This window comes from Microtus ochrogaster, chromosome 16 (assembly GCF_000317375.1).
Source record: "Microtus ochrogaster isolate Prairie Vole_2 chromosome 16, MicOch1.0, whole genome shotgun sequence".
NCBI classification, from domain to species: Eukaryota; Metazoa; Chordata; class Mammalia; order Rodentia; family Cricetidae; genus Microtus; species Microtus ochrogaster.
Window position 1 is genome coordinate 31,672,796 of NC_022018.1, and position 14,935 is coordinate 31,687,730.

At 43.9% G+C, this 14,935-nt stretch overlaps 1 protein-coding gene across 2 annotated transcripts in view; it reads left to right on the forward strand.

Moving 5' to 3' along the window:
• The first annotated feature begins 4,835 nt into the window (after positions 1 to 4,835).
• Dcdc2 (doublecortin domain containing 2) overlaps positions 4,836 to 14,935 on the forward strand; it is a 156,237-nt gene continuing 146,137 nt past the window's right edge. Inside the window, exons 1-3 of one of the 2 annotated variants that reach the window (XM_005354984.3) lie at positions 4,836 to 4,866; positions 5,611 to 5,970; positions 10,612 to 10,666. In XM_005354984.3, the coding sequence (XP_005355041.1) occupies positions 5,678 to 5,970; positions 10,612 to 10,666 (348 nt within the window). In that variant the 5' untranslated portion in view covers positions 4,836 to 4,866; positions 5,611 to 5,677. Of the gene's footprint in view, positions 4,867 to 4,953; positions 5,338 to 5,610; positions 5,971 to 10,611; positions 10,667 to 14,935 lie in introns of those variants that run through there. The other variant, XM_026782837.1, reaches the window with a different exon arrangement.

Below are 14,935 nucleotides of genomic sequence, written 5' to 3' on the forward strand. Positions count from 1 at the left end.
ATATATAGGTAGAGGATTGACACACGGAGGGAGCCAGATAAATGGAGATTGGGAGAGGGCGGGGGGCAGAAATCACAGCCAAATGTGGAGATTCAAGTTTTGGGTTTGGAGAGACCATGAGGGCCATGAGGGGGAAGAGAGGATGAGGCAACAGGACAGTGTAACCCTAGCTGTGATGCCATATCCCCCCCCGCCCAGGGGAAGCAAAGCTGGTGTACAATTAATAAAAAGTCAGAGACAGATACTGGGGCTCAACCTGAAGGCCAGAAAAGCAAAACAGCCAGCCACTGGCTCTTACCTCGACCTCAGTCTGAAAATGGCCATCCTGCCTCCAGGAATCCTCAGAATGAGACTGCGTGTGAGAGCTGTCTCCTCCTGTTTTATATTCCTCTCTAGCGCTGGGACTAAACTGTGCACACTACCGCCCGGCTTCTGTGGCAACTAATGTGGCTACTGGGATTAAAGGTGTGTGTCACCACTGCCTGGTCTGTAAGGCTGACCAGTGTGGCTGCTTTACTCTCTGAACTTCAGGCAAGCTTTATCTATTAAAATACAAAAGAATTATCACTGTAGAAAGCATCTTCAGAATATTTTGTTTTTCTGAGACAGGGTCTCTCTATGCAGACGGGGCTGGCCTCAACCTCACAGCAGTTCACTGCCTCTGCCAGAGTGCTGGGATTAAAGGCTGCACCACCTGGCGTTGGCAGCAGAATTTTAAACTGGAAAAGGAAAGGAATACATTTCTTTTTAAACAGTCTTTCAGGCTGGCTGGTTGTGGAGAATGGAAAACAGGGAAACAAAACTGGACGTAGGGTCACTTTCTAAGGGATGCTTCCTTGTTTTTGGTAAGTAGGAAAAGGATGGAATAAGGGAATTTAAAAAATACTTAGGGTGTGGGATTGGTAAATCTTGGTGCCTGAAGAACATTCACAAATGTATGCTGTAGGTTTGATTGCATTGTGTCAGCAGAAAAAGACAATAGAAAAAAACACTTGAGGAGGTGTCCAGATTCTGGTACCACTGCCAGTGCACATTAAATCTTCTTAAATATCCTTTTGGGCCATCTAGTTCATCTTTATTGCCTTTTACACTCTTAGGAGAAACTAAAAAGGAGTGCTCCCCACTTTTCTATGTGTGTTCTCACACACCCCTGCATCTTTCTGCAGTAGCAACTTCTACTTATAGTTCACTCCTTTATACTAAGGGTTTAGCTGACCTTTCTGGCTCCTTAAAGCATGTTTTATTTGCTCACTGTTAGGGTTTTGCATCACAAAAGGATTTCAGTACGAATTCAGCAAAAGAAAGGAGCAGGAAGAGAGACTGCAGGTATATGAACTCTTATTTTGTGTTGCACTTGGTTGTTTTTCTGAGGTCATTAAATATATAAGTAGGAGAAATGTTCTTGTTTTAGCCTTGAGCAAATGAGAAAAAGGGAACAAAGAAAAAGAGGATGTTTTAAGAAAACACGTGGTGCTTTCTCATTGCTTTGATCTAATACCTGACGAGCAACTTCATGGATGAGAGTTTTATTTTGTCTTCTGAGAGACTAGAGCCCGTCATGGCAGGCAAGACATAGTGGCAGGTGGACCCACTGTGGCAGGAGCAGGTAGCAGCAGCTCCCTCCCTGCTCCCACAGCTCCACAGAGCAGGATACAGAAAAAGGGAACTGCCAGTACTCAGGTGACTTTTCTTCTGTTTCCCTTTCTGTTCAGTTCAGGGAGCCGTAAAGGTAAGTAAACTTTTATCTTACTGCTCAATGTTCAGGAGATACCATCATGAAAATCATGGAATACCGATGTGGGTAGCTTCGCAGACTGGTGACAAGTGTTCCACACCCAGAAGGATCTTGGGCTTCATTTAGTGCTCTGTGCCTGCCTTCTGGAAGCTCTTAAGTTTTGAGCAGGGAGCATGCTTTCATTCTGGGTGGGGCTGGTGTAGGCAGCAGGGAGATTTACACTGGGAGGTCTGAGTGCTTAACTGACTCTTCGTAACTACTTTCCCCACAGACCCTCCACCTCTTTATTCCTAGAACCAGAGTTTCACTTTTCTCCTGTCTGTGTATTATTCTATTCTCCCTGACCCTTTGAAAGCTGCCAGTTTTCAAGGCATCATTGTAATTTTAGTTAAAATGTTTCTGTGGCTGCCGATATAGCTTAGTTTGTAGAGTGTTTACCTAGCAAGCATGAAGATCTCAGGTTTCATCCCCAGCACCCATGCATAGCAGGGCATGTCTGCAATCCCAGTATTCAGCACATAGAGGCAGGAGGACCAAAGGCTCAAGATGAACCTCTGCTGCATAGCAAGTTTGAGGCTAGCCTGGGCCATATGAGATCCTCTCAACAAAACAAAACAAAACAAAACAAAAAACAAAACAAAACATAAAAGCACAAAACCTAAAACTAAATGAAACCACAATCGTTCTGTCCAGTATTGCCATCCTCACGTGTTCATGTTGCCTGTTGTTATATCACCATGGTTGAGGGAGTAATAGGGCAGACCAAGTTTGAAGCCTTGTGTGTTCAGAGAAATTTCCTCAGTTTCTCTGAACGTCCATTTCCACATCTGAAGATTATTTGTGAACATTAAATTAGATAATATATGTAAAAGGCCTTATGTAATGCTTGGTACATTGTTAAAGATTTAATGTACTGTTTTAAAAATGATTTTTACTCAGATATGATGAACTAAGAACACCCAATGTTATTGTCAATTTTTCTCATCTATGTGACCAAACACCCAACAAGAAACAAATGAAATAAGGAGAGATTGATTTTGGCTCACCATTTGGGGGCTACAGTTCATCATGCTAGGGAACACAGTGGCATGTGGTTGCATGGTGGTGGCAAGAGCTTATTGTGGCTGCTTGCTCACAGCTATGTGGATCAGAAAACGGACTGGCAAGAAAGTGAAGCAAGCCTATAAACCTCAAGACTCGCCCCTAGTGACCTTTTTCCTCCAGGATACTTTACCTCTTTTTTTTTTTTTTTTTTTTTTTTTTTTTTTTGTTGTTGTTTTGTTTTTTTTCGAGACAGGGTTTCTCTGTGGCTTTGGAGCCTGTCCTGGAACTAGCTCTGTAGACCAGGCTGGTCTCGAACTCACAGAGATCCGCCTGCCTCTGCCTCCCAAGTGCTGGGATTAAAGGCGTGCGCCACCACCGCCCGGCTCAGGATACTTTACCTCTTAAGGGGTTCCACACTATCCCTAAATAGTCTACTGACTGGGAACTAACTCTTCAAATACATGGGCCCATGGGGACATTTCCCATTCAAAAGGGAGTGCCTGCTTTAGAAACGTAGACATACTTAGCAGGAATAAGGAGAGCAGTGGTTTGGTTCATTTCAGCAGAAATATATATTTGTGTTTTTGTTTGCCCCCCAAACTGGACAGTACAAAGCAGCTGTACTGAGGTTTGAAAATAGGGTCTCACTTTGTAGCCCCAGCTGATCTGAAACTGGATATGTAACTGGATGCTTTGAATTCAGAGACCTGCTTGCTTCTACTTCTAGTGTTGGTGCTAAAGGTGTGTGTCAGCACTCTTGACCCTTCTGAGGTTCTTGTTTGCTTACTTAGTTTTTTGGGATAGTTTTTTGTAAGCATTGCAGCTTGGAAGAAAAAGAATCCTGACTGCAGAGAGCCATGGAATGCCACTAAGTCACCGTTAAGTGTAGCACCTTACAGCCCTGCTCCAGGGAAAGTTTCCCCAAAGTAACAACTCTGCTCTGGCAGGGGAAGGTTTCCCCAACAAAAACATCACAGTTCTGCTCTGCTCTTCTCTGCTCACGCTCTGGTCAAAGTTGTCACTTCTCTGTCCCGCTCTATTCTGCGGAAAGAAGGTCTCGCCCAAACCTCATGTAAGACATTTTTTGGGAGGGAAGAATCCAGGAGAGTGACTGTCGCTGCCAGGGTGGAAAAAGACAGCTCCCAACTGAACAGGCACAGGACTTATATAGGGTTTCCTAGGGGCTGAGTTTTTCCAGGGGAGTGAAGATTTTCAGAGTGGGAACTGGTTGGATTTCAATCCCTGAGTTTGGAGAAACTAAGAGATTGACTGGATTTTGTGGTCACGGATTGGTTGGTTTTCTGCTAAAGGGTCAGGGACAGAGTGTGTTTCTTTCTCTGGTCCTTTTTATCCCATTGGCTCTGATTTCAGGACCACTGTGTATTTCCTTTCACTGGCTGATTTCATACCCGGAGTGTATTTCGTTGGCTGGCGTTTTACCCTGCAGTCTTACTCTGTTCCAGGCTGTCCTGAAACTTGTGGCTAATCTTGCCGTCAGTGCCCCGAATGCTGAGATTACAGGTGGACTCTGTCACTTGCGATTTTTCCAAAATTCTTGATTAAAATCTCAACCCCATATGGATCCCACAGCCTGATCTAATAATTTACACAATCAACGTGGAGGCAAGCTCATGGGCAGAGCAAGTCTTCTTGTAAATACCCTCTTTAATGTTCGTCACATGGTAGACACTGAAAATACTGTAGGGTATCATCTACCTAGCTGTGTGTCGGTTTCCAAGAACCACACTGGCACAACACTGGCATGGCAATTTCATTCCCAACCCCCTTATGACTTTGATGCCAGAGGCAGCTAGAGAAGCGCAAGGGAGGCAAGCTCGCTCAGACCTACTTCATAGGCTAACTCTCCGCACGAGGCTGCAGTTGCTATGGAAACGGCGAGAAAAAACAAACTGGGCTCCCGGTGGACCTGGCAGGCCCTCAGAAGACACTAACGGCGGAGGGAGGACCGGTGCTAGGGACGCGCGGCGGGCTAGGGTTCACAGCGGTGCGGGCCCCAGCGCCAGCAACCCGCCCCGCCCCCAACTGCGCCCCTCCTCCAGTCCCTCCCCCACTTCCCGCGAGTGTCGGTAGGTACCACTGCGAAGGGCCCACCGGAACCTCACCACTGGGCGGCGCTGGCCAGACCAGAGTCCCGGGGTTTCGGACTCGGGCGTCGCCTCTGCTTCTATCTGTGCAGATTATTTAATTTATTGATATTAATTTAGTCTGGCTATAACTGAGGCTGATTTAAAACTTTCTAGGTAGTCTAGGCTGGCCTCGAATTCGAGGCAATACTCCAGTTCTAGTCGCCCTAATTCTGGGATGATAGATGTGCGCCACTGGGTCCGACTTCTCAGTGCATTTTTAAGTGGCTTATTTTCCTCAAAGGAAAATCTCGGCAACCTTAACCGGGATCTTAATGATTTTATTGGGCGGAGGAGGGCGAATGAGCTGGTGGTATTAGAGTGCAAGACACAAGAAAGAAAAAAAAAACTGAAGCGGTTGGGAGAAACAACACAAATGTGATGACAGGCACTGAATCTCGCCATGTTATTAATGTGCGCCTGAGTGCGTGTGCGTGTGTGCGCGCTTGAGTGCGCGCGTCAGCCACTGTCCCTCCTGTCCCAGCTCGTGCAGGGGTTTAAAGCCCGGGCGGCACGGGTTCCCAGACAGCATACCTGGGTGCTGCTGGGCGGGAGAGACAGGTGTGCGAGCGTGCGAGCGCTGATTGGCCATCCGCGCCGCGCCTTACTTGAACTGCTACCTGCCGGGGCCGGCTCCGCACGGCTGGCTCTTCTTCACCTGTGAGTGACTTTTCTTCGTCCCTGCAGGAGGCGGTCCAGGAACTGGTGTTGCAGGCCTGTGGAGTGCCAGCGGGTCGGGCATCCAGCGGTGAAGATGAACGGCCCCAGCGCCAGGTCCAGCCACCTGTCGCAGCCAGTGGTGAAGAGTGTGCTGGTGTACCGCAATGGGGACCCCTTCTTCGCCGGGCGCCGTGTCGTCATTCATGAGAAGAAGGTGTCCAGCTTCGACGTCTTCCTCAAGGAAGTGACGGGCGGTGTGCAGGCGCCCTTTGGGGCAGTTAGGAACATCTACACCCCGAGGACGGGCCACCGCATCCGGAAACTGGACCAGATCGAAAGCGGGGGCAACTACGTGGCCGGGGGCCAGGAAGCCTTCAAGAAACTCAAGTGAGTAGAGCTCCCCTGCGCCTTGGGGCATGGTTGATAGGCTACCTCCGGGAAGTCTAGCCAGGAGCTGGCAGTTGCTGGTAGAATTGAAACTGGAGAAGGAATTTTGCTCCAGTAGCAGTAGGTGAGATTTTAAATGATTGGCTAAACAGTGTAGAAACAACAACATTATTTCGTTATCCTGATGCAGCATCTCTGTAGCTTCAGATTGAAACTCACTGTGTCCATCAGGGTGGCCTTGAACTATCCGCTCTCCTCCTCCCCCAGCCTCCCAAGTGTGAGGTTACAGGCTTTTTTTTTTTTTTTTAATTAAAGTCTACCCCTTAAACTTAAAGGGGGGGGGGGAGATTTCTTACGAGTTAATTCCAAGGGCTGGATGCACTGTTATGATTTCCCTCTTCATTGTTTGAATTCCTTCATTGCAAGCAGAATGCACACAGCCAGGTGCTGTGCTGTCTTCCTGTATCCTAGGTGTTTGTGCTAGTCACAGAATGCTTGGAAAAGCATTTGTGTCTTTGCAGGTCTCTCGCTAGGACCCACAGGCCACTTTCTGGATAGGGAACTCCCCCAAGGTAATTTTCTGTGAATTAACAACAGAGTTTAAGGTTTTCAGAGTGAACTGAGCTGGACAGACTTGACCCATCTTTGAGGACTTCCCATCTGCACATCGCTAATTTCAATGCAAATCATAAGGAGATAGGAACAGTAAGAAAAGTTCTTAAGTTTATGTGGGAGGTGAGGGTTATCAGGAGTGGACAGGATAGTAAATTCTTACATTCCGTGAGTGTTTTAAGGCTTTCCTGGCATATATTTTGGTGAATCCACCAATTTCCAAGATTTCCAGAGTTGTGAACCATCACTACAAATCCATTTTACAGTATTTTGATCACTCTCCTGAAGAAACGGACACCTCCGAACTTCCTCTTCCTCCAGGCAAACCACAAATCTATTTTCTGTATCTATGGGATCGAATAGTACAACAGGTGGACTTTGTGTCTGTTCTGTTTGCTCTGTACCACTTTCAAGGTCCATGCACTCTGTAGCATGGAAGAGTGCCACCCTACAGTTGAATAGTTTCCCTGGTATGGAGCTAACGATTCCTCTCCATTCATTAAGCAGTTAGTGGGTAGTTGGGTTGTTCACTTTGGGGCTATTATGAAGAATGTCTCTGTGAACATTTGTTTGCCACTTTTGTTTCTTGGATGCATCTACCAAAGGAATTGTGGAGTCATAGATAATCCAATATTCTATAGCTTTAAAATATTTCCAAAATAAATTTATCTTGGGTTCCAGGATAGCAAAAAGCTAAAATATTTACTATAAATCCATTTCCCATGATTATTTTCTAATTGTATGGAAGCATTTTCACCAAAATGCTTCCAAAGTTTTCTAGTAGTGCCCTTGCTCATGTGTTTTGTATAAGCTGAGCTCCAGGGCTCCTGCTCTCTGGGAATGGAAACTGTCTTCTTACAAGAGACAAGTGGTATGTCTGAATTTATTTTTTTTCCTTCTCCGAAACTTCGCTTAAACATGATATATCTAACTCCAAGTAGACATAGAGCTCAATTAAAACACCGTGTCTAAAAGAAATTTAGCTATCCTTGTTTTGTTTCCTTGAGAAGCTTTCATGTAGTTCAGTCTTGTCTTCACCCCCATATGAATCCAAGGGTGACCTTGAACCCCCACCTTCCTGCCTCAACCTCCAGAAACTCAGAAGTTCAACCAGAGCACGTAGGCTTTCCTTACAGCAAAGATGTTTGGAGTCATCCAACCAGTGGTGGGAGAGTACTGTGTAGCAGGCACAGTCCAGAACCACAGACCTGGGAATGGTGCACTGTAACCTGATCTCTTAAGAGGCAGAGGCAGGAAGATCATAAGGTTAGGTCATATTCTGCTACAGAGGAAGTTCAAGGTCAGCCTGAGCCTTATAATCTTCCTGCCTCTATCTCTCCAGTGTCACTAAACCTGGTTTTATGTGCTACTGGGCCAGTCTTAGACACACGAGACCCCGTGTTAAAAAAATAAAAAGGTAAAACTATGGCTATTAATGCATTTTGTAGATGCCACTGTATTTTATAAATATAAGGCATCTCTATGGCCAATATCTTGTATTATGTCTATATTTTAAATTATATTATTTCCATCGCTATGTGTAGTAGTACATGTAATCCTAGCACTTGCGAGATAGAAACAGGAGGAACAGGAGTTTAAGAGCAGCCTGGGCAGAGTAAGTTCAAAGCCAGACTAGGCAGGGGAGCTCCCATCTCAAACAACAACAGCAAAAACAGCGAAAGCAATCCACTTAGAGACAGAATAATTTCACGAGGATGGAAATCCGGTTCAGATTTTGAACAGCTGGAAGCTGTAGACTATATTATTCATGTCCATCTTTGTTGGTGTGGTACTATTGATTCAGGATGAAAAACTACAGCTTCAAGACAAACAGAACTTGCTTTTCAAATCACTTTTTATGTGTATATAGTGAGTCTGCAATGTTAATTTTTGCTTTTAATTCACACACGAGAACACACGAGTTTGTTATCAAAGTCCACATTGTTAGTTTTCCATGCTGACTCTGGTGTTCAAGTAGCAGTCAGTATGTACACTACTTACACTACAGATGTAAGTGCTGGATGTTTGAAGCTTCGCATTGTATGCTTGTACAACCAAAACAACTGAAAGACAAAAGAGAGTCTGAAGAGTTCTGATGATCATTCATGGGTTTTCACTTTGAGTAACGTAATGTAGGAGAAGACAGAAAAATTCTCGTCAAAAAGAAATGATCAGTTTCCTGCTGGAATGTCTTTCGCTTAGACATTTCTAATGTTTTTGACACTGTCTCTAAGGTTCAGGTAGGGTTTAAATCTTTCCAATACAGCACTTTTAGAGAGTAATTTTCTCAAAACTTTTCTTGGGGCCAATAAGATGGATCAGAGGATAAAGGTACGCTTGTGTTGCAATGACCTAATGACTAAGTTTGGCCCCCGAAGCCATGTAATAATAAAGGTGGAAGGAGAGCACCCATTCTGCAGACTGTTCTCCGTCCTCCACATGTGCGTTGCCACATGGGCATGACCAGACACATACCTATAAAGTGCACGTGCACATACATGGAAAACTTTTCTCAGACATTTTTGGAATTGTCTCACCTCCATTAACCTATTAGGTCTGAGACATTTAGAATATAAATCAGGAGACATTCTCTGGTGTGCAACAGAATATTTTGCTGTCTTGATAGAAATAAATCCAGGAAGTTCACAAAAGACCCATCTCATTGATGAGATCAGTTGTTCATACTGCCTCACATAATCATTTGCATAAGGAAATGTAGTTGAAGTTCCATATCAATTAACAGTCTGTCCAAATAAAAATGTCTGAACACCGTCAGCCAATGGTGAACCCAGTTCAATAGTCAAAGTTAATTCTAATATGTAAACTTGTAACAATTTCTTGCGCTTGTTATTCTTGTCTGGTGTGTGTGTGTGTGTGTGTAGGTGTGTGCATGTTGTAGAGGGTGGACTCCTTTGGGAAGTCAGTTCTCTCCTACCATGTAGGTCACAGGGATGGAGTGCAGGCTTAATGGCAGGTGTCTTTACCATCTGAATAAACTCTTTTTTTTTTGGACAACTTGTCTGCTATAGTAGTTAGATAGTTGAGTCTCTAATTGTGGTTATAGATTAGAAGCTATATTTATATTTTTATATTAAAATAATTACTTAGCATCCTTTATTTATAAGACAGTTTGGGAAGCATTTCAAACTGGAACCAGATCCCCTGATGGGGATGGGCGAATCCCCTGAAGTTGACAAAGATAACAATTTTCAAGTTGTATTTAGGTAAGAGGCACTAGTTAGTATCTGTAGTGAAAAGAAATGGGATAACAATAGTCTCAGAAGTCAACGAGTCCCCCCATCTGTCTGTAAACTGATTCAAGGCCACCCCTCATGGCTGGGCATTTCAGTGTCACTGGGAAACCTACCCAGTCTTTCCCAGGTTTGACTCTGGTGCCCCAATCTGTCTTTCCCAGGCTTTCACTATTTCCTTTTACCTAACTTTTGTAATTAATGTGATTCACAGAATTCATAGACTGGAGCTGCCTTAAATAGCTAGAGAGTGGTCAGTTGGTAGAGGACGTGCATGCCTTGGGCTTCAACCTCAGTACCACATAAAGCAGGGATGGCTGCCTATGTCTGTAATCCCGGCACTGGGGAGGTAGAAGCAGGAGGACCAGAAATTCAGGGTTGCTTTTGGTGACGTGGTAAACTCAAGCCTAGTTTTCAGTATATAAAACCCTGTCTCTAAAAAAGGGAAAAATAATGAAAGAGAGAGGGTTATGGTTGGCAGAGGGGTGGAGGGAAGGAGAGTAAGTCCAGAGTGAGAATCGGCTGTTAAGGGAGACATGCTTCCTAACCAGAGCAGGTCGTCCTCGGCTCTAGCTCCCTTGATGCTTCTGCTCTAGGTTGGGGAGGCTGTGTGAACACCTTCCCCACAACACTAGGGCCTACTGTTTGATTGCTGCATCAGGCTTTTGCACATTTCCTATGACTGCTGTATTTTTTAGTAATGCTTAAACATTTTATGTAGCTGACTTCAAACCTGTAAAAACAACCCTTACCTTTTTTTTTTTTTTAAACCTTCTAGTTACTTGGACATAGGAGAAATCAAGAAAAGACCAACGGAGGCTGTTAATACTGAGGTAATGCAAATTATATTTCTAAGGTTCAAATTAATACCATCTTTTACTTGTTTCTTATAGCGTGTCTGACATGTGTACCACATTCTAACCATAAAATATGAGTTCTTAAATGTATGTAAGGGGCACTAGATGTTTTAGGGAAGAGCAGTTCCTTCTTTGTTGGACTGAGGCACGTGCTCAGGCACACAGCATTGGCTAAAACATTCTCCCATGCCCTGTTCAGTGTGATAAGATTCTGAGTAATGCTGGATAAACCTCTGTTCAAAGTCTGCAAGGAATCCTACCCCCTGAAAGATTAGCTGTCAGAAACAGCCAGGAACACGCTTTCAGCCCGGGGCTTTCTAACATACAAGCAGTAGCCATGTTGGACTTGCTGTGTCTTTAGTTTTGGTTTCTTTGAGGCAGGATCTCTCTACCTGGTCCTGACTGTTCTGAAACTCACTGTGTAGACTAGGCGTCTGGAAACTTACAGGGATCTGCTTGCCTCTGCCTCTGGAGTGGTGGTATTAAAGGTGTGCGCCACCATGCCTGGCTCAAAAATATGTTTGTTTTGTTTTTATTATTTTTGTCTTTACTGTGCTAAGGTTTAAACCCAAGGCTTTACAGATGTTAAACAAGTAACTCTGCTACTGTCTCTATCTGTCTATCTATCTATCTATCTATCTATCTATCTATCTATCTATCTATCTATCTATCTATCTATCTATCATCTATTTATTGATTTACTTATTATGTTGGAGATGTCCTTGGAACTGTGTTGAGTGTGGAGTGTAAGCCAAATGCTTCATAGCTTTGTTCTGTAGGAGCTTAGAGTCAGGTAAGAGCCAGAAATAAGGCAGTTTTTGTGTTACTTAGTTTCAATGTCCCCGTGACCAGATATAGGAGAAGGAGTAACTTAAGGGGATTCATTTCACTCTACTGTTTTAGAGTATTCATCCATCATGGTGTGGAAGGCTTGGGAAAGGGTGTTTCTGTGACCATGGCGGCATGAGGTTGGGACTCTCACCTCCTCAAAGCACATGGGACAGAAAACAGAGCTAAACTATAAAGCTCAAAGCACACCCCTCAAACCTACTTCCCCTAGTAGACTCCACCTTCTACAGACCCACAACCTCCCACAACAGTACCAGCATCTGGTGACTGATGGGGGATACAAGCCTATGGGGACATTTCACTTCTAAACCATGACATTAACTGTGGTCTTCAGGACACATGCACCTGGCTAGAGGCCTGGGGGAGTGCAGGTAGAGGTTCAGTGGGTTGGAAAGTGGTTTAAATATGAGTATTTTATTTTTGGCCTATTTTTCTTAGATTAAGATCTTAAAATGTTTCTTTCTATAAATCATAGAATGAAATATTTAATATATTTCTCTGAAAGAGTCAAAACCTGCAGTTAGAAGGAAGAGTGAAAGTTGGCTTGGAGAGATGCGAGAACAGGTAGTCCTCTGTCAGTCAGATTCACAGGCTATGCAGGAAGAAGGTCAGCTGGGAATTAGCAGGATGCTCAGTGTCTCCCATAGCCTTGCAGTGAGCTCAGGGCTCTGGTGCTGGTACTGCCTTCTTACTGCCCACACTGTCACATGATTTTGCTGCTTCCATATTTAATTGCTAGATCACCCTTGCCTCATAGTCTCTCCCAGTGAATACCCACTGACATTGGAAACAGACAATCAGAATTGATCTCTGATTCCCTTAGGTCCTCTCAGAGTCCTTCATTAGAACCCAAGTCCCACAAAAGCCTTGCCCCTTTTTCTCAACATCCTGTGGTTTTCTCAAGAACTGTCATTTGCCACACCAAGTCCAGTTGAATCTTGTTGCTTCTGGCTGACCTCATCTGATCATCTTGAACATATGCATTGGGACCTCCTGTTAGGCATTTCTAGGAAGCTCACTCATAACTTATTGTACCTCTGGTAAAGCTTTAATTCTCTTAGAATTTTGATGCTCCTCATTGGCTGGATAAAGTAGACATCTGTGTACTATATGAATATCCCATTTTTCTGGATTTCATACAGATAAGATTGCTCAAGTAACTTGAAAGTCTTTATGGATACACTGGCTTATGCTTTGTTGCAGGTAAATGTTTATTACATTTATTTTCCCACCAGTATGATCTGGAGATACATGTACTACTCACACTACAAGAATTTACTGTGTGATTTCCTCCTGAGAACCAAGCATAGTCCTGGTTGGCAGAGCGTACTTTGTTTAACCATGCTCATCTGTGACATATTGACTTTAATTCTATAATCAGTGTTGGCCTTTGCTGTAAAACTCTATGGCAAAAAACTTCTTTGGTGAAGAACAAAATTTGGGCTAGAAAAACACTTTTTGAATTTTAAATTTTAGATTAGGTTAAATACATTATCTTATATTACAGTAATGGGACTGAGTTTTTAGGAGCAATAAGTACTTGAGACATGGAAAATTTGTCCAAATTGCCAAAATTATAATCATGTATGTAGGTTACTGGTTGAATATAATGTGGGTAGTGTCTGAGCTGGGCCACATCATAGCCTTCAGAACACCCAATGTTCTTCCCTAGGTCTCTGGTGATTTCCTGTAGGTAAAATGCCATGCTCACCCCCTCTTCTCACTTCGCTGTCTCTAAAGCATTGGTTGAGCATACGGCCTGTCACGAGTCCTTATGGCTTTTGTTTGTTTAGTATGCCATCAACCCAGAACCCAGAAATAATGCTCTCCGTGGCATACATATAAAATCCCTCATATGCTGGGGCGTTGACCATTGGTTCATGGAACTGGAGGGCGATTTTCGGCCATGTAGAAATCTCAGCTGAAAGTTAGCATTGCAGCTGCCCTTCTTTAGACACACCAGCCCGGGCTCCAGCTGTTGCTCGCAGCTCTGAGTGAATCCTGTGTTCTCTCTTTCCTCCCACAGATCTCTCCCACGTTGAGTTCCTACTTATTTGAACACAGAATAGTTTAGGGCTTCATTTCCTTTCCTTGACTATTGCTGATCCCCACATTCAAGATCAATAAAGGCATTTGTTATTTATTTATTATTTGGTGTATTGTGGGGAGATCAGAGGGCAATTTTCCCTTTACCATGTGGATCTGGGGAACTGAACTCAGGCCCCTTTGATCTCTTGAGCCACCTGAGCAGTTCACTAAAGGTTATTTGTATTCGAATCTGTACATTTACTTTTTAAAAATCAAGGGTCTGTTTGGGCTCTCTCTTCCTTTTGTTTGCTGGTCCCCATGCATGGTGAAGGTGTCCTGGTCAACAGTAAAAGGATAAGCAAGAAGAGATGGTTGGGCTTGTCCTTCTTCAAGTGACCTATTCATGAGTTAGTGGTGGTCTATACCAGGGAAGATGGCTGCTTTGGCAGTTAGGAGTTAAACTTAGACCCCAGTGAAAGCCTTTTCAAGCTGTGGCAGTCTCTTGTTGGAAAATCAGACTGCTGAAGCCTCTTGAATATACCCACCTCACTTTGGATTTTTCTTTATGGGAATTTGGGTAAAACTTAGTCATGTGAGGAACCTGGGAGTGGGGGAGAAACTGCAAAACTTTGCCTTGCTGGACATACGTGTGGGGACCTGAGCTGTGGTTCAGGTCACCTGCTTGGATGAATGTCCTTCAGATTACAAATATCATTATTGAGACTTGACTGGTTCTGTTTAATCATTAGGTACAATCTCTAATGAAATATACCATGAAACTGCTACTTAAAGTACTTTGGCTGGGACTGGGATTCTAGACATTAAGCTGAGTATAATATTAACCAAGCTGCGGGAAGGTATGGGGACTCTGTGACTGAGCTCACTAATTTTTAGCTTGAATATTCTGGGTTCTCAGGGGAGTTCAAAGGTGCAGCCACTAAAGGGTTAAATAGCTTTTTCTTTAACTTAAGGAATCCATTCTAGATGATTTCAACAGATTCAGGGGTACTAATTTATTGAGGACTAAGAGAAAAGAAAACCCACTCCTTGTAAGTTCCTCTAACGGTGGTGGCCCCCTCTCTGCCTTTCCGTAGAACTCCTCCATGAGAAGCATTTCTCTATAAGGAAAGCCAGGCCAATTCAGACTTTATAATTCTAATGTGTAAAACTTTGCCAAGACTTTGTAGAGATATTTTTGTACAGAGCAATTGGTTATGCTGTATTTTTCTTTTATATTGTATCTATGTATTTTGTGTGTGGCCATGCTTGCACCATCTTGCTGGTGTAGAGGTAAGAAGACAACGTGCAGGAGTCAGTCTTCTCCTCTTCTCCCCTTTCTTCCCTCCCCTCCTCCCTTTCCTTCTACCC